The sequence below is a fragment of the Phaenicophaeus curvirostris genome, chromosome 8 (assembly GCF_032191515.1).
Source record: "Phaenicophaeus curvirostris isolate KB17595 chromosome 8, BPBGC_Pcur_1.0, whole genome shotgun sequence".
Taxonomy (NCBI): Eukaryota; Metazoa; Chordata; class Aves; order Cuculiformes; family Cuculidae; genus Phaenicophaeus; species Phaenicophaeus curvirostris.
Genome location: NC_091399.1, coordinates 17744561 through 17767610, shown reverse-complemented (window position 1 = coordinate 17767610; position 23050 = coordinate 17744561). Strand labels below are relative to the sequence as shown.

The 23050-nt window shown below is 44.3% G+C and overlaps 1 protein-coding gene across 4 annotated transcripts in view; it reads right to left on the bottom strand.

Annotated features, from left to right (window-relative positions):
- Positions 1–23050, bottom strand: part of RABGAP1L (RAB GTPase activating protein 1 like) — a 248130-nt gene that overhangs the window by 60772 nt on the left and 164308 nt on the right. For 3 of the 4 annotated variants that reach the window (XM_069862589.1, XM_069862587.1, XM_069862588.1), the window contains one exon: positions 4557–4685. In XM_069862589.1, the coding sequence (XP_069718690.1) occupies positions 4557–4685 (129 nt within the window). Of the gene's footprint in view, positions 1–4556; positions 4686–12635; positions 13298–23050 lie in introns of those variants that run through there. The other variant, XM_069862590.1, reaches the window with a different exon arrangement.

Sequence of the window (23050 nt, the reverse complement as noted above, 5' to 3'; positions counted from 1 at the left end):
AAAGCTTTTTCCTTTGCATACGCAGAGATGTTCTTAAAGGAGAAACTGATGCTAATTCTTTTTATTTTAAAAACTGGATGATAAAACTATTTCTGATGCATCACCTTCAAAACTCAAGGGTTAGGTCCTGAACCCATGAGTTAAACTTAAAAGCTGTGAAATTCAGAAGAAAACCCACCAAGTATCTTTTAATTTGATTTCTCTAGAACCATGCCAGCTACAGCTCAAGGGAAAAACAAAGCCGCATGGAGAGGTGGATTATTATTAAATGTTAAACTCCTGTTTTGTTTTGCTCTAATGTCGGGAAAAAATAAAAAGAAACACTGGAAAAGATACAGCCAGGCTATGAAACCTGGCCACACCAGGCTTTTAAACCTCAGTAATTAGCTTAGAAAACTAAAGAAAATACTCCCTAGCATTTACTGTGTGCTACTTAGTCTGAAAACATCTCGTGTTCAGTCTACAAATACTAATGCCGACGTGAGAAGCAGCTGAAAGAGACACTGCCTGATTCATACAGCAGAAAAAAACCCACGTTTAAGGGTCTTGTTTGGGTTTTTTTTGAACAGAACAAGTTCTGCTGCATTCAACAAGACAGACAGCTACTCTTCATGTAGCCTCTACATTCCCTAGGTCCTCGTCTAGTGATGATTATCAAGACTATAATTTCCTATTTGAGCATGTAAACTCCCGTAATTATTATCTCCTGTTTGTAAATAAATACCACGATTATAATATCTAATTACAGAATCAGGGAAGAGTTGAGCTTGAGGAAGGGACCTCTGGAGAACAACTTGTCTTCACCAGGCCCTGGAAGCACAGTTAACCACATCAGGTTGCTTAGGACCAATTGCATTTTGAGTAGCTCCACGAAGGGAGACTCCGAAAACTCTTTGGGCAACCTGTTCCTGTACCTGATCATTCCTGAAGTTAATAAATAGATAAATACCTTATAAACAAATTAATTTATTTCATTTTGTGCCCACTGTCTCTGGTTTATTCATCGGACAACTAAGAAAAGCTTGGTTTCCTGTTCCTTAGTTCGTCCCACCCGGTATCAATACACATCGAGAAGAATCCACTGAGCCTTCTCTGCTCCAGGCTGAGCAGCCACAACTCTCTCAGCCTCTCCTCATAGCAGGGAGATGAAGGAAGTCCCTTCATCATGCCCCTCACCATTGTAGCTATGTCTTGTTCTGGGGACACCAGTCTCAGATGCAGTACTCCAGAGGTATCTCAGCAGTGCTGAGTAGAGGAGAAGGATCGCTTCCTTGACCTGCTGACAACCCTCCTCCCAACGCAGCCCAGGATACCACTGGCCCTTTTTGCAGCAACGGTTCACTGCTGGCTTACGTTCAACTTGGTGTCCACCAGGACCCCCAGGTCCTTTTCTGCCACGCTGCTTTCCAGCCAGCTGTCCCCAGCAAGTACTGGTGCTTGGGGTCGGTCCTCCTTTGTTGAGCTTCATGGGATTCCTGCCAGCCTCTCCAGTCTGTCAAGGTCCCTCTGGATGGAAGCACACCCATCTGGTCTATCAGCCACACCTCCCAGCTGTGTCACCTGCAGACTTGCTTAAGGTGCGCTTCAGGTCATTAAGGAAGGAGATAAGCAGCACTGGTCACAGTATCAACCTGTGAGGTACAAAACCAATGACTGACCTCCAAACGGACATCGTGCTGCTGCTGACAACCCTCTGAACCCAGCAATTCAGCCAGATTTTGATGCACCTCACCGTCCCCTACCTCTTCTGTACTTCATCAGCTTGTCTAGCAGGACGCCAGGGGAGACAGCGTCTCTGCTTGAGAAAAACAACATCCTCAGCTCTCCCCTCATCCACCAAGGCAGCTGTCTCATCACAGAAGGCAACCAGGTCGGTTAAGCAGGACTTGCCCTTCATAAAACCACGTGGATTACTCCTGATTGCCTTCTTCATTATGAGTTGCTTTTCATTTCTGCCTATCAAACAGTTAATGTGTTGTCTCCAGTCAGAGGTTACATTCCTGTGATTCAGCTTTGACTCTCTAAGGCCATTCTAGTCAGCACAAGTGGGAAAAGTTCATCCAAATAAATAGAAACTGTGACTAGGAAGTCAGTTCAGCCCTTGTGTGTTTTAATTGCATGTGGGACACCAAGCTAACAGAGTCATGGCATCGCATATTCACTCGGTAGGGATGCGTAACAGAATCAGTAAGATCGGTCTGAACGGAGCGTGAATGGGAGCATCTGCACGCAAAAGCACCAGAAGAAACAACACAGAGAATGGGATGAACTGATAAGCAAGGACTTGAGTAACAGCAGCCAAACGATGAGAAAACTCTCACTGCATAGAATCATAGAATCACCAGGTTGGAAGAGACCCACCAGATCATCGAGTCCAACCATTCCTATCAAGGAAGCATCTAGACCAGAAGACCAGCACTCTGGTGAGGCCACACAAGAGATGCCCAGCCAGAGGGAGACCTGCAGCAAAGCCACAGCACATCACCTCCACCGGCAGGAGAACAGGCTGGAGCCCTAGACCCACCCGCAGTGAGGACACGGAGACAAAGGGCAGCAATGACACGCTGAAGCCAGGAAGTTTCTGAGGGCAAGACCACACCATGAGAACTGCTTGACTCCTCAAGAGTACAAATTTGCCTAAAAGCCAGTTCATTGGCATCAGTCAAGAAGAACCCAAGAGACATAGTGAGGACTTAATAGCCACTGCCCCTCACCACACACAAGTGATCCTGCCCAGACAGAAGCCTTGGTGTTGGTGAGCACGTGGCTACCAGTATGAGTGGCATCATTTAAAGTAAGTTCACCCTCCCCTCCAAGAAGGTCTTGGATTGAGTTTCCTCACGTTGCATTCCTGAAGTCTTTCACATTGTCTGTTTTAAACACCTCACCTCTGCTCAGAGCCTTCGCTATTTAGATTAACTTTCCCGACTGTGCCATTAATCCTGACAACAACCTTAACTAAAAGGCTCCCAGTGTCAGATCACTCCTTTCCATGGGGTGAGTTATTCCTAGCTTAACTGTCAGGCCAGTTCAGGCCATAGGTCAGGTCCTCTCCTCTGCCTCACACCTGAATGAGCTGCCAGCAGTGAGATAGCAGGACCCAACTCCCAACCATACTCCTTACAAGTAGGGTGCTCCCAACACAGCAAAAGGTAACTTCAGTCTCCTACTCCACACACTCACCATCTGCCTTAAATGCACTGCAAAACACTTTCCCAGCACATCAGGTACACACCTACCCAATACAAACCCAAAAGGAATGAAAAATATCGTTCTGTGGCACACGATGCATTGCACAAGAAAATGAGAAAGGCAGGCCCAACAAAATTCACAAATATCTCTTCCAGAAAGTACAATGAGGTCTTTGATTCCATCAGAAAAACACGCCGAGCCACAACATAAAGACAGTTTTACTGTATTCCCCAAGTCCTCCCTCATTTTCAAGAACTGAGGGAAGGACTAAATACTAAACCGTGAACCGCAGCCTTTTCCTTCCATATACTCTCGTTCAGCTCGCTCAAATCTTAAGCCCAGTTTTAACAAAACCTTTGTGCAGATGATCTTGTTCCAGATTGGAATAAACATTAGTCTGGCAAGCCCCACCCTTTCACAAGATCAGGGTTTTAAGCAGTATGGAAGAAGCCTTTGCTTAGCAAACTATAAAATTAAGCAGCACGAAAGGAAATGAATGAATATGTTGAGAGATATAAAAAAAGGCAAGGTGTAAGAGAAGCGTTCTTCCTGCTGGGATGTTCTCGGCCCATTACTCAGCCTCACCAACCACACGTTTCCCACCAGTGCTCCCAGTCCAAGAAACAATAAACACTTTTTTTTCAAGGTCAAATGTTAAGCCCATCCCTAGCTATATGTATTCCAGAAATCCCAGAAAAAACTGCAGACCTTCCCAAATGATAGCTCCATGAACCCCTGCGGCCACTCGTAACAGAAGATTTCCACCCTGAAAAGCTGACAGTCAGGCTCCTCCCTTTTGCTGTCATTCATTCCAACCTGTGCTCCAGATATTCGAAGGAGTCTGCCTTTTGACAGCGTGGTCTTGGATAGCGTAGAAGAGATTATAAAAAGATATTCTGTCTTGGTAAGCTTGCGATACAAACAAAAGTGAATTTGTACCCCAACAGATTTGCGTTATATAGCAGTGCTCTGCAAACCAATATCTTCTGGGCAAAACAAATAATATCTGACCTCTGGTTGCATGATTGTCACACATTCGATTAACTGTTTTAGTGTAATCGCTGCTTATAAATCAATTAATGAATCAGCGAGTTCTAATAATTCAATTTGTTGATCGTGTACCAGTATTTTAACCATTAGCTTGTACCAAAGCTGACAAAGACAGACAAGCTCAGAGCTCTATTTTCTTAATACAAAAAGTGTGCGTGCACGTGCGTGTATGAATATACAAACATACGTAAAAAGTAATAAACTTATGATTTCATGACTTCACTTCCCACATGCTACCGCCATTCCTCACATCATACCTTACTCTTCCTGTAAAAATCCTTGGGTGAATGAGAAGAAATGAAGACCACCCTTACCTTAATGTTGCAGGCTTGTTCCATCAGTCTCCTGGCGTTCTCCTCAGCTCTGTACCTCTTGGGCAACTGAACTCTGAAGAATTTTAAAGCTCCTTCGAAATCAGCTTGTAGGAGGTCCTCTTTTGAGGTCTGCAATTAAACACAGGGGACTACTGTAAATGCTGAGAACGTGCCATCACGCTCTTTTACTGGATTTGCCATTTACTGAATGTATTCCAAACCATCAACATTCACAATAGCTCCAAACATCCTCCTTGAAATCAGCTCTCTAACCCACATCACATATGGAAAAACAGAGGCTGAGGCATATCCAAGGAATCTCAGGCCGAGCAGCACAATCAGAGGACTGTAACACATTACTGTCTTTTATCCTTCTCTACCTGCAGGGTAAGAAAGGGATTCTGGCTCAGGCTGTCAAGATGTCACTCAGGGAGGAGAAAAACAAAGCCCAAGCAAATAACAAAAGCCTAGGCAAACGTATAGTATTTTCTCGAGAGCCTGTGCATTAGACCATTGCTGATTCTCGTAACGCTGCCCTGAAAAGACAACGTATATATAGATCTATATGGTTGCAGACATGACCAGCAGAGCAGGAATGTGTATGACTCATAAGAGGCATCAGCAAGTCAACGTGCAGAAGTCTGTGACACAAATTCTCAAGGAACGCCGTGCCAGAAACTGTTTTACATGCTTATTTCTACATCTCTCGTACTGCTGTACCTCTCAGCGTGGTATCAAGCCTAACAGGTCAGGAAATGTTAAACATTTAACGTCAATCCAGTTCTGCTACTGCCGGTGTGATGTGATTCACAGGGAGGAATGTATTCATCTCTGGATTTACCGAGAATGGAGCAGATGGGCAATCCCGAGCCTTGGAATAGTTCCTTTAAAGGGTTCAAAGAAACTGTGTCCACACACGACATTCAGGACCTTGGCTCAAAAATGCAAATTTTAAGATCTTTAACCCAGAAAGAGAGAATAAAAATGTGTGAATGTACAGGCCAGTATCACGAAGGCCAGCGCTATGTATTGCAGTACGATTACTACAAACACTCAGGAGTCACACAGGTACCTTTGGTTAACGTTAATTGCTGAACTAATTGCTCAAGTGCCACTGCCAACACCTTCCCACGTCCACCCTCCGCTTTCTCATCAGATACGCCCTTTGTCATGTCTTGCCTTGTCATGCACAGTAGGTACATTTCATAAATAGAGTTTCAGATTTCGATTCTTAACTGTATTCTCATCCACTCAAAACCCTTCGCTGTCTCCAATTTCAGACAATGCCTTCCCAGAAAACACACTTTGGCCAAACACAAGAGATTTGGGTCTACACAGGGAGAACTGGGAGAAACTGTGCAGCCTTTGACATGCAAGAGGTGAGGCTCAGTGGTTATTTCTCATGGGAGTTAACTTTGTTTTAAACAGCTAAAAATAAACACTACAATGCAGCGACAACTTTACTTGTTGAGGAAGGCTCTCTACACACCCTACAAACTACTAAAGCACCACTAGTTTAATTTACATTAAAATAATGTCTACTACGTAAAAGCCTTTCCTAAAAGCATAAATACATTGTTTACCAAAGCAAACTGAACTTGAGTATGGTACTGCAGATATTGGAAGGATCATAGAATCACAGAATCATCACGTTGGAAAAGATCTTTTGGATCATCAAGTCCAACTGTTCCTGCCTGCCTCTAAACCACATCCCTGAGCACCTGGTCCACCTGTCTTTTAAATACCTCCAGGGATGGTGACTCTACCACCTCCCTGGGCAGCTTGTTCCAGCGCCCGATGAACCTTTCTGTGAAAAATTTCTTTCTGATATCTAGTCTGAACCTCCCCTGGCACAGCTTGAGGCCATCGCCCCTTGTCCTGTCCCCTGTCACTTGGGAGAAGAGGCCAGCACCCTCCTCTTCACAACCTCTGATGGTGCATAGCGCAAGGTGACAGCAGAGGTGTGCCACCCCAACGCTGATCATCATCACCACCGTGCCCAGTCATTCACTTTGGGTACAGCGATACCTCCTTTGACATCATCGATCTCGAGTCTGTAAGGACAAAGTCTCCTTGCACACGTTTACCCATCAACCTCTGTATTTCTGGTAATTATGACACCGTGTACCCTAACGAGCAGTGTTGTACTGGGTTTTGCTCCACTGAAGCATGAGAAAACTCCAAATACAATTCAAGCAGTTCCAGCATATCAGTTTTTCCAGGACTGCCCCATTTTTCAGGCAGATAACTTTCTGTTAGCAAATTCCTCAGGAGTTCTCTCAAGAACTACTGGGTCCTCCTTCGTTCAAGGCCACGGGAGCTGCTGGGTCATGGCACACAGGAAAAGCCTCCGGGATGCTGATGAGAAATGCTCAGCCTGACAACCTCTCACATCCGATTCTGCCCAAAACACATTTGGCAGGAGAACTGTTTGGCAGAGGCTCAACCAGCCAAGACCGATGTAGTGTTGACAGAAAGCTGGTGCAGCTGGGTATCTAAAGAATCAGACCCACTCAGGAATGTGGCTTTGGCCAAGGCATCCGTTTCCTCTTCCTAACAAAGTACTTCTCCCAAACAAGCTTTACTGAGGTTCTATAGGCTTGTGCCATGCTCAAGACCAGATCACCCCTTCCTATCCATCACGGGCTGTATTTAAGATCACCTGCAAGCTACAGAGCGCGGCAGGAGCAGCCCGTGACACGGCCACACGCAGCATCGCTGCCAAAACCCGTCCTGGTTTAGTGTTTGATAGGAATGGTTGGACTCAATGATCCAGTGGGTCTCTTCCAACCTGGTTGTTCTGTGGTTCTGTGGTTCTGGCAGCCAAGCCCCTTCTGGGCAGAGTTCAGCTGGAAAATGCCAATGGAAAAGCAGTTAGTGGGTCGATAACCAGCTTACTGGAGAGCAGCTTTCCTCCTTCGCTCTCGGCGATGCTGGCAGCTGCAATCGCTATACAGTTGTATCAGAGAAAATAAATAACGGTCCATTGCTGGACATGGCACATATATATATATAAAAATAATACATATAAAGTATCACTCAAATTTTAAGTAATAAATTAGCTTAAGCAATAACTCTTAACCAGCTTGTAGTAAGAAAGTCTGTGACTGTTTGTACTTAACCAGGCAGGTAACAGGATAAGAAAGGAGAAAAGCACTTGGAACTGCCTGGTATTTCCAAGACCTTGAAGCAGAGCCCAAGGAGCGTGAGCAGCCAAGAACGGTGTTACAAGAACAGGGTCTGGGGTGGAAACCACTGTTAGCAGCCCCCAAACACGCTCTTTGCCGAAGTCTTAGCATTTTATTAGGAGCTGAGCTACCCTAGTTTTAGCCCTTCCTAGAGGTCCTGCCGAGACATCTTTATTTCAATTTTGTATTTAATTTATTTTTCTTAAATTAACATCATGCACTGAGTGTTTGGGGATTTATTTTAGAAATCAGAGGAAAAAAAAAATCCCCAAAAAAGTAATAATCAACAGCTAAATTACTCTGCCAAACTTCAGAAAAGCAGATGCACCAACCCATTATGTTCATAGAGCTTCATGTAAAAATAAATACAAAAAAACAGGCAAACATGTCAGAAAACAGCAATTTCATGTGAAACATTTAAAGTCAGATTTAGTTTTCTGAGGCTTCTGCCTGAATCACTGTTACAATAACACGGTAACAGCCCCCTAACAAATTACTCATAAAATTGTGACTCTTGAGAATTTTGAGGTCTTAACCCTGAAAAATCTTTAGTCAATGAAAACCCTGTAAGAATAATGGTGAATCATGGAAAGAACTCCTGAGACAGTTTGCTGAGCTACCATTATAGCTATGAAAAATTAGAAACCATCACACTGCATAATTGGATAAAATAATTGGTAGCACCCACACTGCTCAACTCTTCCAACTTTGCTGAATATTTTACTTTCATTAAAATAATCTGTTGATCAAAAAATTAGTCATTGCTAAAACCACAAGAAATCAAAGTCACATTTTGAGAGCAACATTGACCAGGTTGCGTGGCTTGTGTATTTTCTGCAAAATAACCTCTCCACGTGCTGATTAACACCAGGAGGCAACATAAAACCAGTGTGTGTGTGTGTAAAAACTACTACAAATAGCAACAATGGCATCCTAAGACTGACATTTCTTGACGTTCTGTGATTTTAATCAATAAATCATAAAGACATTTCAGGAATCTTTTGACAAGCAGAGATTTGTAAACCCCACGGCTTGTGGAACTCAAGAACAACTTCTTTCACTCAACCATCTCTAAGTTAAATGGACCGATAATTGCCGTTTGGCAGGCGTGTTGCGCTTCTGTGCTCTCCAGGACTTCAGGGCATTTTTTATTAATCTAGATGTAGTTTTCAAATAACCACATTTTTGGTTAAAATGTATTTTTAAAACCCAGCAAAGTAGGAAACTCACAAAGAATTATGACCAAAAGTCTCCACTTGCCTTTTATGACTAAATGTGCCCTGAAACATCCTTCCACTTAAGTATTTCGATATATTCCTAAAATTATCTTATATGGATCAACTGAAGCCAAGGGAATGCCCTTGGGAATAGCAAAGCTTTCAAATCTAAAGGTAAAGTTCTGGAAAACTGCAAATGTTCAAAAACCAGGAATGTGATACGAGAGGCTTAAATGATTTTAATCTTCTGCCCAGGGAGGTGGTTGAGTCACCTTCCCTGGAGGTGTTTAAGAGATGGGTGGATGAGGTGCTGAGGGACATGGTTTAGTGTTTGATAGGAATGGTTGGACTCGATGATCCTGTGGGTCCTTTCCAACCTACTGATTCTATGATTCCATGATTCTGTAATTATGATTATTTTTATTAAAGTAAATAACATTACTACTACTTGCCACAAAATATTTAGGAAAATGTGATTAAGACAAAGGACAAAGCCTTGGCTTTTTCCTTTAATTAAATTAAATTAAATTAAATTAAATTAAAGGTGCTGAGGGACATGGGTTAGTGTTTGATAGGAACGGTTGGACTCGATGATCCGGTGGGTCTCTTCCAACCTGGTTATTCTGTGATTCTGTGATTCTGTGAATTCCTCTATCTCCAGTTATTAATTCTGCAGTCTCATTTATTACCCCACTACATCAACCACGACTCCTATTCCCACCTGGGAATCAATAAAGCAGGAGAAATTTTGGATCAACCACACTGCGCTTCCGAGTTTAATTCTTCCTCCTTCATCCAAATGGATACAAATTACTAATTCCCACAGAATTCTACGTTTACAGTATATACATTTCAAGTTTCTTTGGAATGCCAGTGGGCACAAACCGCTTGTTCCCCACTTGGATGCACACGTGTCGGGAACGAGGTAAAAGCCGGGAAGAACTCGCCCATGCTCAACTCCACTATTTAATCTGCAGCTGGTCAATTCAACATGTTTACAAATTCACACTAATTTTCCAGAATGTAGTACTGAAGCTATAACACTACCCTTCCCAGGCGCGCGGTGGCAGGGAGAAGACTGTTGGGGAAAGCCACGCTGCTGCGGTTCCTCTGGTTCACACAATACACCCAACTCCTGCTACCGGCATCGCTTCTGTCCGTTTCCTTCCAGGAAAAGCTACCCTGACAAAACCTTCCTAAATGCAGCCTGCATTCTCTGTAAAACACCCGTAGAAAAGCGTTACCTTGAAAAAAAACCAGCTTTGGTTTTGCATGCAATGAGTTGGCATCAATAAACATGTGCACGCCCAGCAGCGCTCTCTGCTCTGAATTCCATCGCTGTGTTTATACCTAGATCCGGATTTACATTTATTACCATTTCACAAAGGCCACGTTAATCGTGCCACACAAAATACGGAGGGGTGCGTGCGAGCACAAACACCGACTCCAGCGGTACAGCTCCATCCCGCCGCGGTCACCCCAAAGCGAGGAACCCACCCCGAACCAGCACCGTTCCACTCGCATGGTTGCAGCCTGTGGATGCAGCGAGCAGGCAACTGAAACTGTGCTAAGGCTGGAATTAAGGTTATATATTCTGGTTATACAGATTCTGTTTCTCACAGAATGCTACAATCCATATATTCAGCCCGACCTAGGCATCGATTCCCAAAACCACAGCAGAGGGAGAAGCTTATGCATGTAAAACAACGTAGTTCTTCATTTTATGAAACATCGAGGTTTTGAAATATCTTCAGCTCTGATTAAAGTACAAATTCTTGGCCCTCAGAGATTTCTCATTTTTAAAGAATCATCAGAATTGGTGTCTCTCCTCTATGCAAGGGTACCTGTCAGAAGGGATGCATGTCAGAAGAGGTATATTTAGGTAATAAAATATGACAGGAAATCACGTTGCCTCCACAAGTCAAGACTCTCCAGCAACACAAGTATTATTTGTAATGTTTTGCTTTCCCCCTACCCCCTTTATTTTCTTTTTAAATAACCAATACCATGTCATTCAGCAAAGCGAAGCCGCTTCTGTGATGAAGGATGCTAAATTTCCCAGTATTCTCAATCTGGAGGGCCAGATAAAAAGCTCAATTAAGTCAAGTGAAAAAGAGCTTAGTGTGTTTGTCTCTGCTTTCCCTGGAGCTCGTCACAAACCACTTCGGAATGATTTAGCAGTGCTTGCCCAAGAGACCATCAGCACTGAAGCAGCAGGATGGGCTGGATGAGCGTTCAGAACACTCGGACATAAACCAGACCAACGCTTCCACACCCCAGAGTCGACCATGTGTTCTTAGTCCCCACGACAGGCACTGCACCCAGTTCCACAAGTGGAATCCAAATCCACCTGTGCTTCACGAGCAATCAGACAGGTCCTGTGTTTTTATCCATCGCCTCACAGCACAGGGACACGCACATCCAACCGCTCACCTTTTCTTTTTTCACACTGAACATCTAACACGCAGAGCACATTCATTTCTGCGAGTGCACTGCGGAACACGCAGACAGCTCTCAGCAGCACAACGAAAACGAGAGGCAGGACACTGCAAGGAACCACAGCACAGGGCATGGAAATAAAGGAAAGGCACCATCCCGCTAGAAAATGGGATGGGATCAGGAACCAACTGTCTTCACACGCAGCACATGACAATGACATTCTGGTGTGCGGGGCCACCAACCGAGGGAGCCTCCGAGTGGCAGCAGGTTTAGTTACCAAACCTCAGGGCCGAGGCAGCCAGGATCAGGTGCTGACTTCGGGATTTGCCACTACTTCGTGACCTGGAGCCTGCTTTGAATCATAGAATCATAGAATCATAGAATCACCAGGTTGGAAGAGACCCACCAGATCATCGAGTCCAACCATTCCTATCAAACACTAAACCATATCCCTCAGCACCTCGTCCACCCATCCCTTAAACCCCTCCAGGGAAGGTGACTCAACCCCCTCCCTGGGCAGCCTCTGCCAGTGCCCAATGACCCTTTCTGTGAAAAATTTTTTCCTAATGTCCAGCACTAGGAATGGTGCAGGCTCGCTTCTCTGTACTGTGATGTTCTGCACCAGCTTCAGGCCATTTCACATCCAGACATCAGCTGCTATAATGGTTAAAAACATTTTGAACAATTCATTTCCCACATAATTCCACAACGTATTTTAGATTTTTTTTTATAGAGTCAACTGCCTTTTCAAAATCAAACACAGAAACAGCAGAAAACCAAAACACATCAACGTAGCTTCAATTTTTATGAATGCTTAAAACTAACGTTAGATGTCACAAGCGTAAAATCTGAAATGCTGAGCATGAATGCACTTGCCATCAGTATGTAGAAGCAGACTGGACACGCTGCTCATCCGGAATCACTATGGGACTGAGAACAAAAGCATTTGTGGCTTTAGGAAAGCTGTTTTTCCCACTGCGGCCCTGGTTGGGAGCCCTTCAAGCCAGTTAAGGAGTGGCACCCATCCCCATTAGCAGGACCAGCGTCCAGCCCTCTTGAGATAATACGGAAAGAAAGACTCAGCGTTTAGGAGATGGATTATGTTAAGCCAAGAGGGAAAAATAAAACACCTCTCACATCTCCATTCAGTGTCAAGAACCCTGGGAAGGGAAGAAGGTTTGGGAGGGAAGATGGCAAGTTCGCAATGAATTAATTTCAAGAAAACGTGATCTCACCGCAAGCAGCCGAGGCACAAACAGGCGATGCCCCATCCCCAGAAGTTCCAGCACCCGACATGCATACTCATTCACCAGCTTGCTTCTCTCGTCATGCATGTCCTGGGACTTTTTGGCTGGTGGTGTGAGCTTGGCAGCTGGGGTTTTGCAAGGCACCCCTTCTTCCATGAGCAGTAAGTAGTAAGGATCCAGAGTGAGAAGAACAGGCTTTGCACCGCAATCTCAAAAAGTGCAAGATGAGTAGAGCCAGCCTCCGATCTCTGCGATGGGCTGGGCTGGCCGCCTACAGCAACACCCGTCGGTCTCTCAGAAAGAGAAAAGCATCTTTGCTAAGAATCAAGGAAAAATATGATCCGCTGTGCTGGCTCAGCCAGAGTCCAAAGCAGATTTGAAAAACAAACCAAAGAAAACATGGATCTAAAAATGTACCTAAAAAGCAGGAAAAGGGCGGAAAAGGAGTGCAGGAAAGCTCCGCTGGGAGAAGAGCAATGGAGAGCTTTCAGGGTTCAGTGTCTGGGGACGTGTGTGCCAGCAGACAGCGGCAGCAATCCGAGCAATAAAGCCAGGGCAGTTCTGAAGCTGCAAAGAGAAAAGGATGAGCTCATTGCAATCTCTGATTCGTAACCAGCGTGGCGGCTGCCGCTGCTGCCTCTTGCTGTGAATCAGTAATGAAGGGGTAGGCAAGGAGGGGGCTGGGAGGAGGAGGAGGAGGGGGTGAATGGGCGTGCAGAGAGTCTCTCCGGGGAGAATGCCGTAATAAGAAGCCAATAGTGAGCGGCTGGACAGCTGAGCTCCCCTCCCCATCTACCTGACATTAATTCAGCCGTGATGGGGCTTGCTGTTGAATCCCAGGCTCACGGTACACGAACTGCATCCTCTAGCGCTCCATAGTTAGGGAGAAACTGGCCTGACAGATGATATAACGACTCGTATTCCATCTGCTCCTGAAAAATGCAGCCCAGTGCAGGCAGGCAGGCAGGGCAGGAGACCCTCGCCCCTCCGGGTGATGAATGGAGGAGGGGCAAGGCTGTCACGATGGAGCCAGCGAGGAGAGGGTGGCAGGCGGCTGCTGGGAAGCTGAGAAGGCACAGCCCATCTTTGCAGAGCTTGGGCAGGATTGCATTAAATAATTTAAATCACGACCATTTCCAGTGCTATGTTTCTCAGGAGGCATTTCTATACCGGGAGACGACAGGCAGGAGGGAATGATGTCAGCACAGGCATCTGAATTGGTGGTAGAAATCAACTGCACATTTGTAAGGAAAAGGCTATGATGTCACACCTCACATCGCCTCGCACGGCTCCGGTGCGGGCCAGGCGCCTCTGTGTTTCAGGGAAGACAGCAAAGCAGGCATTTCTTCATTACACAGGTCTGGGGTTTAGATAGGATGTTTTTATGCTGCTTCATTTTGAAATGCCTAATTATGAAATGGGCTTTGCAAGAGAACAATGTACACTTCTGATCGGAGCAGACGTATCCCATACGTATGTAACAATCGAAAACACATGAATTGCAAACACTTCTGCAAATACATATTTGAGGTCTAAGCAACACTTGTCTAACATGTCAAGAAAAAATATTGAAAATATTTATTCGGGGCTGCTTAGGCTAGAGAAGAGGAGGCTGAGGGGAGACCTCATCGCTCTCTGCAGCTCCTGGAAAGGAGGCTGCGGGGAGGTGGGTGTTGGTCTCTTCTCCCAAGTAACAAGCGATAGGAAGAGAGGAAATGGCCTCAAGATGCACCAGGGGAGATTCAGATGGGATATTAGGAAATATTACTTCACTGAAAGGGCTGTCAAGCCCTGGCAGAGGCTGCCCAGGGAAGTGGTGGAGTCTCCTTCCCTGGAGAGATTTAAAGGATGTGTAGATGAGGTGCTTAAGGACACATTTCAGTGGTGGAGTTCGCAGTGTGTGGTTTATTGCTGGAGTCCACGATCTTAAAGGTCTTTTCCAACCTAAGCGATTCTGGAATTCTGTGTTTTAGCAGAAATACTAATCACAGAATCATAGAATAACCAGGTTGGAAGAGACCCACTGGATCATCGACTCCAACCATTCCTATCAAACACTAAACCATGTCCCCTAGCACCTCGTCCACCCGTGCCTTAAACCCCTCCAGGGAAGGGGACTATGCCAAGCAGAAATCCCTAGCATGTGGTCATTGAAATAAACACGTTCGTGATGAGTTAACATATGAAAATACTTGCAATTTACCATGAACAAGCCTATGTAAGTACTACAAAAAGCAGAGAAAATTAGTGGAATCAATGAGTCGCAGTCAGTCTGACACAGCACTCACAGAGGGACTCCTTTCAAATACGACTAAGTTGTTCTGGATCAGAATTCTAGGGGTTTTTTTTAAAGGACATTATTATTACCAAAACCAGCCCTATCCCCACAGGTCACCTTGGCTCACAGGGACACAAGAAGGAGGTGGGAAACTGGTTAAAGCTGAACCGGCAGAAGTCATAGGCCAAAGATGATGGATGATGACTGCGAGGCCTCAACGACTCATCTCCTGGTGAAACGGGACTAGAGTCAATGAAAGCACCTGCAAATTGCGCGAAGGACTGAATAAGCTGTTTAACACAAGTGTTCCTCTGAAAGCAGATTTAAGCATCACAGGTTGTGAAACACATATTTTGCAGACAAAAATCTCCCATATGTAATAACCCATAGAGCACGGCTCCGAAGAGGCAGAGGCCAAAGCATCTCTGCCCATCTCTGAAGAGATGCCATCTCTTCAGCCTGGAGGAAAGAAGGCTCCAAGGAGACCTTAGAGCAACCTTCCAGTACATGAAGGTGCCATGAGAAAGCTGGGGAGGGGCTGCTTACAGAGGCGTGGAGTGATAGGGGCAATGGGTATAAACTGGAGAGGGGCAGATTTAGACTAGACAGAAGGAGGAATTTCTTCACGATGAGAGTGCGGAAGCCCTGGCCCAGGTTGCCCAGGGAAGCTGTGGCTGCCCCATCCCTGGAGGTCTTCAAGGCCAGGTTGGATGGGGCTTTAAGCCCCTGATGCAGTGGGAGGTGTCCCTGCCCATGGCAGGGGGTGGGACTGGATGAGCTTTAAGGGCCCTTCCAACCCAAACTATTCTATGATTCCATGCTGGGATGAGGGGCGCTTCCTCAGTCTTGTCCAATAAAAGCCATGCCTCTCTCAAAAAAAAAACAAACAACCCCCAACCAACACACATTTCCCTCACAGCGAAGGTTGTGATGGGACTTGCCTGTGCTTCCCTAACACCCTCTGCATGTGGTTCCAGAGATCCAGGTCTCTTACCTAGTTTGTTATTACCTAGTTTGTTATTCCATGTATAGGTAAACATCACAATTCCCATCAGCTATTCATCACCTTTAAATTTTCAGCTTACCAGGCTGTATGTTTATAGGGTTGAAGGGTTTGAAGGAAAAGGAGTAGCTCTTCATCTTTTTTTCTAATTTTTAAAGCTTTTCCATCTATTTTAAACATGACACTCTACAATTATTAGGTTCTATCTCCCACATGCCAAAGAAAAACTTGCTCAAACCATTAAAGAAGAAGAAATAAAAGCATTATACTGTGTGTGCTGGGAAGCAAGTTACACAAGTGACCAGAAGCACAGAGGTGAATGGGCAGAGTCACTGTGGACAAAACAGGCAAGAAGGCAGAGAATTCAGACCATCATCTGTGTAGAAAGGCTTAAATTATTATTTCTTGCATAAATCAGACTTTAATAAGCTAGTAGCTTCCTCATCCTTATATAAATTTGGGTTTGGTTCATTTGGGGTAAGGTCTGGGCTAATGAAAAATGAAATGAAGCGATTATTAAATAAAGTCTTTAATTCTAGAAAGTTATAATAGCATCCTCTAGTTAGAGGCTAAAACCAGCTGAATTCAGGTTAGAAATAAAGTGCAAGTGTTCAGGAATGAGGAAAATTAACTACAGGATTAGCTTCCCAAGAGATGTGGTCTACTACTATCATTACGATTTTTACATCAAGCCTGGAGTTGTTTGAAAAGAGGTCCCAAAAATCAAAAAAATTTGCAAGGCTTCACCAAAAAAAACACCCTTAATTATCAGCTGAAAACAAATCCTCTGTGTTTTTCAGGAACTCCTTTCCAGCGAACTGCCGTTCAGGTTTGCAGCTTGAGACCTTTTACTCCTTATCATTCTTAAATACTTCTACATCCCCACTGAACACTACACATTATTTTTACCCACGTCTGATCAGGAATTGCCAGTTTTTATAAACTGTAGATGATTGTCCTGCATTCTGAGCAGAAAGACCTGACTGAAGTCACCTTAAAATCCAAAAATGACGCAAAAGGCAGTAACGTGTACGCTGAGTAGAATGTCTTAGGGTAAACATGTGTTACCTGTGCCTTCCCTCTGCCCCTGTCTCTCCTGCAAGGGCACCGCTCGCTTTACCTCCTACCCTGCACTTCGTGTTGGCCACGATACCAAGTTTTTATGCTAACAGGGCACGGCACTGAAAGGTCAGTACTGAGAGAAACAGAGCGTTTTCATTATTGCTATAGGAAACGCTAACTAATCGATGCCGATGGATGACAGCATCTCTATTTTCTATGTTGAACTGTGAAAAAAATCAAAAGGGAACTGGATTGCCTTTAACATTTTAGTGGCAAAGATTACTGACTAGGAAAAGCAAAATAGGATCTCAAACTTGAAGACCAAAGATGAATGTTTTCTTTCAAATTTATTCCTATAAAGGGATAAGGCAAGTTACACACTAGAACTCTGAAAATCCATACAAATTATAGAATCACAGAGTAGTTTGAGTTGGAAGGGATCTAAAAGATCATCCAGTTCCACCCCCACCTGCCATGGGCAGGGACACCTCCCACTGGCTCAGGCTGCTCCAAGCCCCATCCAACCTGGCCTTGAACACCTTCAGGGATGGGGCAGCCACAGCTTCCCTGGGCAACCTGGGCCAGGGTCTCCCCACCCTCATGGTGAAGAAATTCCTCCTTATGTCCAGTCTAAATGATAGTGTGCCTGTGATAAGAGCCTCACTTCCCACCTTATCAGAAATCCCTTCCTCCCTTCTGTTCTTCAGGTCTAATCACAGCCGTCTGGCCTGGGTTTAGTGAACTTTATGTCTTTATCACTATTAGAGAGAACACAATGAACCAATTAATTCTCCTAGTAGGTTCCTGGCTGGCTCCTTCTTAAAGAGCTTGGATAAGGGGGCAAATTGGGAGGTGGCAGCGCTTGCCATCGCTACTAAATAATTCAGGGGGTTAAAGACAGGGGCTTACAGTAAAGAACGGCAGAAGGACTCTAAGAGACTGACTGGGCACCAGTACAGTAAATGAAAGTCAACGTAGGTAAATGTAATTGATGCATACAAGGAACAGTATCAATTTTACATATAAATGATGGACTCTGAGCTGACAATTACTACTCGGGAATAAGTCTTGGAGTCACTGTGGACAGTTCTATGAAAATACCAGCTCAGTGCACTGCAGAGGTCAACACAGTAAATCAAATAGTAGGACTTGATAGGAAAGAAATAGAGGTCTAAACAGAGAATGCCGTTACTCTGCAGTAGAACACCATGCTGTGTTTAGACCTTTGATATTAGACATTGCTCTGGTTCTCCCCTCTCAAAAAGGAGGTAATAGAGATAGACAAGCATACAGAGAGGGGATAAGGCTCATCCAAGGCTTCCAAATGAGGAGACAAAAAATAGACTTAAGGTTATTCAGCCTAGAAGATAGGCAGTTTATGAGGAACACGGTAGACCTACAAACTCATGAGTGGTGTGGAGAAGTGAAGAGGCACCAGCTGTCTCAAACACCGTCCAACGTTGGGTCTCTTCCAACCTGGTTATTCTATGATTCTATGATTCTATGATTCAACGCCAAAAGCAGGAACCCCACATGAAACTCACTGGTGACAGGTTCAAAGCAAACAAAACAAGGCACCTCTTCATACAATCCCTAACTAAGCTGAGAAAAAAAATCTCTGCAGCTACTAGTTCACACATGTTCAAAAAGTTACTGGACAAGCTCGTGGAATAGCAATCCATACAGAGTTATTAAATATGAGGCTTCTTTCTCAGAGCATCCCTGTGACACAAATTAGTGAAGAAAAAAAAGGAGTATTATTGCCCTGTTCTTAAAACTCTCGCCCCTGTACCTGCTGCCAGCAACAAGATATTGGAGTAGATAAGCCTACAAGTCTGACCTGGAATGACTATTCACATGTTTTTATTTAATTCAATGACACACTTAACAGAAAAAATTCCCACAGAATCACAAGATTTGCTAGGTACATGAGTCATATATGATAGTGAAAATAAATAACTAAATAAATATATCAGAACTATGTGTAGTCCCGAAAACACCACCTCCAGGTTCTAGTATTGATAAATTACAAACAGAAGGTATAACGGGGAAGAGCCATTAATATAAAAGTCAAGGTTCAGTGCTGCTGAAGAAATGCAGTCCAACAAATGCCATGCTTTGTCTGCTTTCACTCTTCTATTCCTTTTAAAAGAGAATGCCTCTTCTCCCTCAGAATTAAAAATTTATGGTGAACATTCAGCTAAGAGAAACCGAACTGAACTGAGGGGTGAGGAGGAGATCAAATGGGCTAAGAAATTAACCAGTCAGGACAGGGGCCGTTTTTAGTATGCGAATGTAGGTGGACATTTTAAAATAGAAAACTAATTATATTAGGGCTAGAAAATCAATCATTCAGGAGGTGATCGATTCTGGACATTTTCAGGCACAGGTTCCTCTTTCTAAAGATACAGTTTCCAGAAGGTCACCAGGTACTGGCTTTTGTGGTCAGGGAGTGGGTTTGGGGTGGGAGGGAATTCTTCAGCCCAGAAAAACCTACAGTTTGAGGACCTCCTCGGTATAGGAACTCAAAATATAAAAGCAGTGATATGAGAGCCTCTTCAAAAGTGACCTTCTTGTTCTCTGCCTAATGGAGAGGCCCTTGAAAAGAGAACAGTCAGGTCTGACCTCTAGCATCAAAGAGTTAGGATCCCCTTCTGCACCAGAAGCTTCAGCGCTGATCCCGGGATCAGCTACATCAAGAAGCTATAAAATAATCGGTACAAAGGGCAACAACTGTTTTGCCTTAGATTCTCATAAGGACTTTTCTTTTTTATCTTGGAAAGAGCCCTTTGAGGCCCTAATGCACTTACAGAATGGATTAACCCAGATCACCTAGGATCAAAACCAGTTTAGGTTGGAAAAGAACCCTGTATATGACTTCCCCCAAGCTCTGGTTCAAAGCAGTGCCAATTTAAGTAGCCCATCAGGCTCCTCAAGTCACTGCAAATGCAAAGTAAGACTGATGGTACAAGCGGAGAAGTTGAAATAACTCTTTCACCTCTTGGAGACACAGCCTAAGCTCCGCTGCCTACACCCTCAGTGCATTTTTTGCGTCATACCTCTCCAAAAGCTACAATAATTGTCACAATTTCATCCCCAACTGAAAGACAATTTGCATGTTTTAATTATCTACACTGACAATATGCAAGTTGTCTTCATTGACATCCTTGGATATCTAGCTAGTAATATTCTAAAAAACATCAGCATCTCATTTCAATAAGATAAAGAATCTGGTTATTCAACTTAACTATTCAGTTTATACTGCAAGCCTTCATCTGGCTGACAGAACTTATTTCGCTACGTGTTGCTCTAACTTGAACCCTTTGGCTTTTTCCTTGGTTGTTCTGTTACAAATCTACACTACTTGTTGAACACTAACACCCCAGGCTAGACAGTGGCAAGTGATAATTGCAGAAGCAGATGAGTTGGGTGATAGAATGAGGTGGGATCCTAAGGGATGCTACATCGGCCACTCTGGTTTACCCTGCAAGCCACACCCAGCTGCCTGAAGAAAGAGGCATAACCTCCCCATGAAGAGCAGAGTCTAAAGTGCACAAAAAGGGATGACTGCTCAGGCTACCTTTGAGTATGTCCATCTAATTGTGAAGTTCTGGGTTGGTGCAAGTGGTAATTCAGGAGATAAATGACAAACGAAATGCAAGACAGGTTAAGGCTGATGTCTATCCAAAGAAGATAACGTCTTGAAAGTGAAAAAATAACATACAATTCACTATGTGTTCATAAGAAGTGAAATGTAAATGTATACAGAAGTACAGCATAATTTAGAACTCCACGTTTAAGGTGGTGGAAGAATATTTGTGGTACCCTCTGGTTAGTCATAAATACTATTTCATACAAGCATAAGAGAAGAGTAAGATCCTTATGGATATCAGATAAAGTAGGTTTTTCAGAAATAAGGAAATAAAACACTGATACAGAAACCACAGTGTGATTTCTCTGAAAGATCCAGTTACTTACCTCTAAAAAGATTAATATAGAATTGAGAGATGCAGAAGAGAATTATTACTAAGATGGTCTAGAGGCCAGGAACAGGTTCAAGAGCAGTCCAAGGCCAGGTTGGATGGGGCTTTGAGCAACCTGATCCAGTGGGAGATGTCCTTGCTCATGGCAGGGGGTGGGACTAGATGGGCTTTAAGATCCTTTTCAACCCAAACCACTCCATGATTCTATGATTCTAACACTAAGAATATTGGTTTGTTTAGTAAACTGTACAAATGATATCTATAAACACGTCAAGGTGATAAACATCAGTGTGAGCGTTGCTGGAAGGGCACTATTTAAGATACAGGATGATGCTGATACAAGAGTATAGGAGTGCAAAATGATCAGCAATAAATTTAAAGCAGAATGAGGGAAATGGCCCTCTACCAGCAATACTGCTGCTCTAAGTGCTCTAAGTCCTACAACGCCTTTAGAAGATCTCCTTCAACATGTCTTGAACATGTTATTCCCATCCACTGAGTGAGTTGGTGGCTCCGTAAAGAGGAGAGAGGAGTCTGCTGCCCATAAATGGGCCTGGGGGCTTCAAAAGCCATGTAGCTTAGGACTCAAGCATGCCTGCCCTTCCAGTAGAATCATAGAATCACCAGGTTGGAAGAGACCCACTGGATCATCGACTCCAACCATTCCTATCAAACACTAAACTATGTCGCTCAGCACCTCGTCCACCCGTGCCTTAAACACCTCCAGGGAAGGGGACTCAACCCCCTCCCTGGGCAGCCTCTGCCAGTGCCCAGTGACCCTTTCTGTGAAAATTTTTTTCTTGATGTCCAGCCTAAATCTCCCCTGGCAGAACTTGAGGCCATTCCCTCTCGTCCTGTCCCCTGTCACTTGGGAGAAGAGCCCAGCTCCCTCCTCTCCACAACCTCCTTTCAGGTAGTTGTAGAGAGCAATGAGGTCTCCCCTCAGCCTCCTCTTCTCCAGGCTAAACACCCCCAGCTCTCTCAGCCGTTCCTCATCAGGCCTGTTCTCCAGCCCCTTCCCCAGCTTCGTTGCTCTTCTCTGGACTCGTTCCAGAGCCTCAACATCCTTCTTGTGGTGAGGAGCCCAGAACAGACCCCAGGATTCGAGGAGCGGTCTCACCAGTGCCGACTACAGAGGGAGAAGAACCTCCCTGGACCTGCTGGCCACGCAGTTTTTGATCCAAGCCAAGATGCCATTGGCCTTCTTGGCCACCTGGGCCACTGCTGGCTCATGTTCAGTTGCTGTCAACCAACACTCCCAGGTCTTTCTCCTCCAGGCAGCTAAATATGAAACAAAGCTTATTGCTGTTATATTCCTTTCAAGTATGTGAAGATTTCCAACAAAGAAACAAACCAGTTGATGACAAAAAGGATCTGAAAGTATGGTGGCACTGAGAATGATACATTTCCTCCGTCATTCTCAATTAATGCTCTTAATTTAGTATTTTAATTTAAAAAAAAAATCCTATGTTGTTTGTTGAGTTGTTCTAAATGACAGTTTTCTACATTGCCTTTCTCAGCATTGGGGTTCTTGTCACAAGCCAGCGCTTCAATGTATTTTCTGATGCTCAGAAAATGAAAGGAGAGGGATTTGCTTTTCTGTCAGCTCAGCTTCTTGACTGTGGATTCAGGTGCGGTCTCGGCATGACGTAAGGGAATGATGAATGTCAGACTGTCAGACACCGCCACCAGCCGGGAGCCCAACAGATGAGCACATATAGGAAAAAAAAATGTGCTTTTCCTTCAAGAAGAAATCAGACTGATGCCCTACAACAAATTTTGGGCCCCATCACTAAACAGTTTTAATCCTCGAGCTGTTTATTGCCACAGCCAGACTCCGAATGAGGGAGAAGGGAAAGGATTCCCTCTTGTCTTAAATACATGTTTATTTTCCAAAGATTACTGCATTGAGATGTCTCGGGTAATTGGCTGCAGAAATAGCGCTGTCATTTCAAAACTAATAAGCGTTCACTTTGAATACTGGCAGCTGGTTGGAAAAGTGCGAAACTGCATTGAGTAACTGGGAGTTCAAAATAAAAGCTCCTATTCTGCTGCTATTTAATGAGGGTCTGCAAGC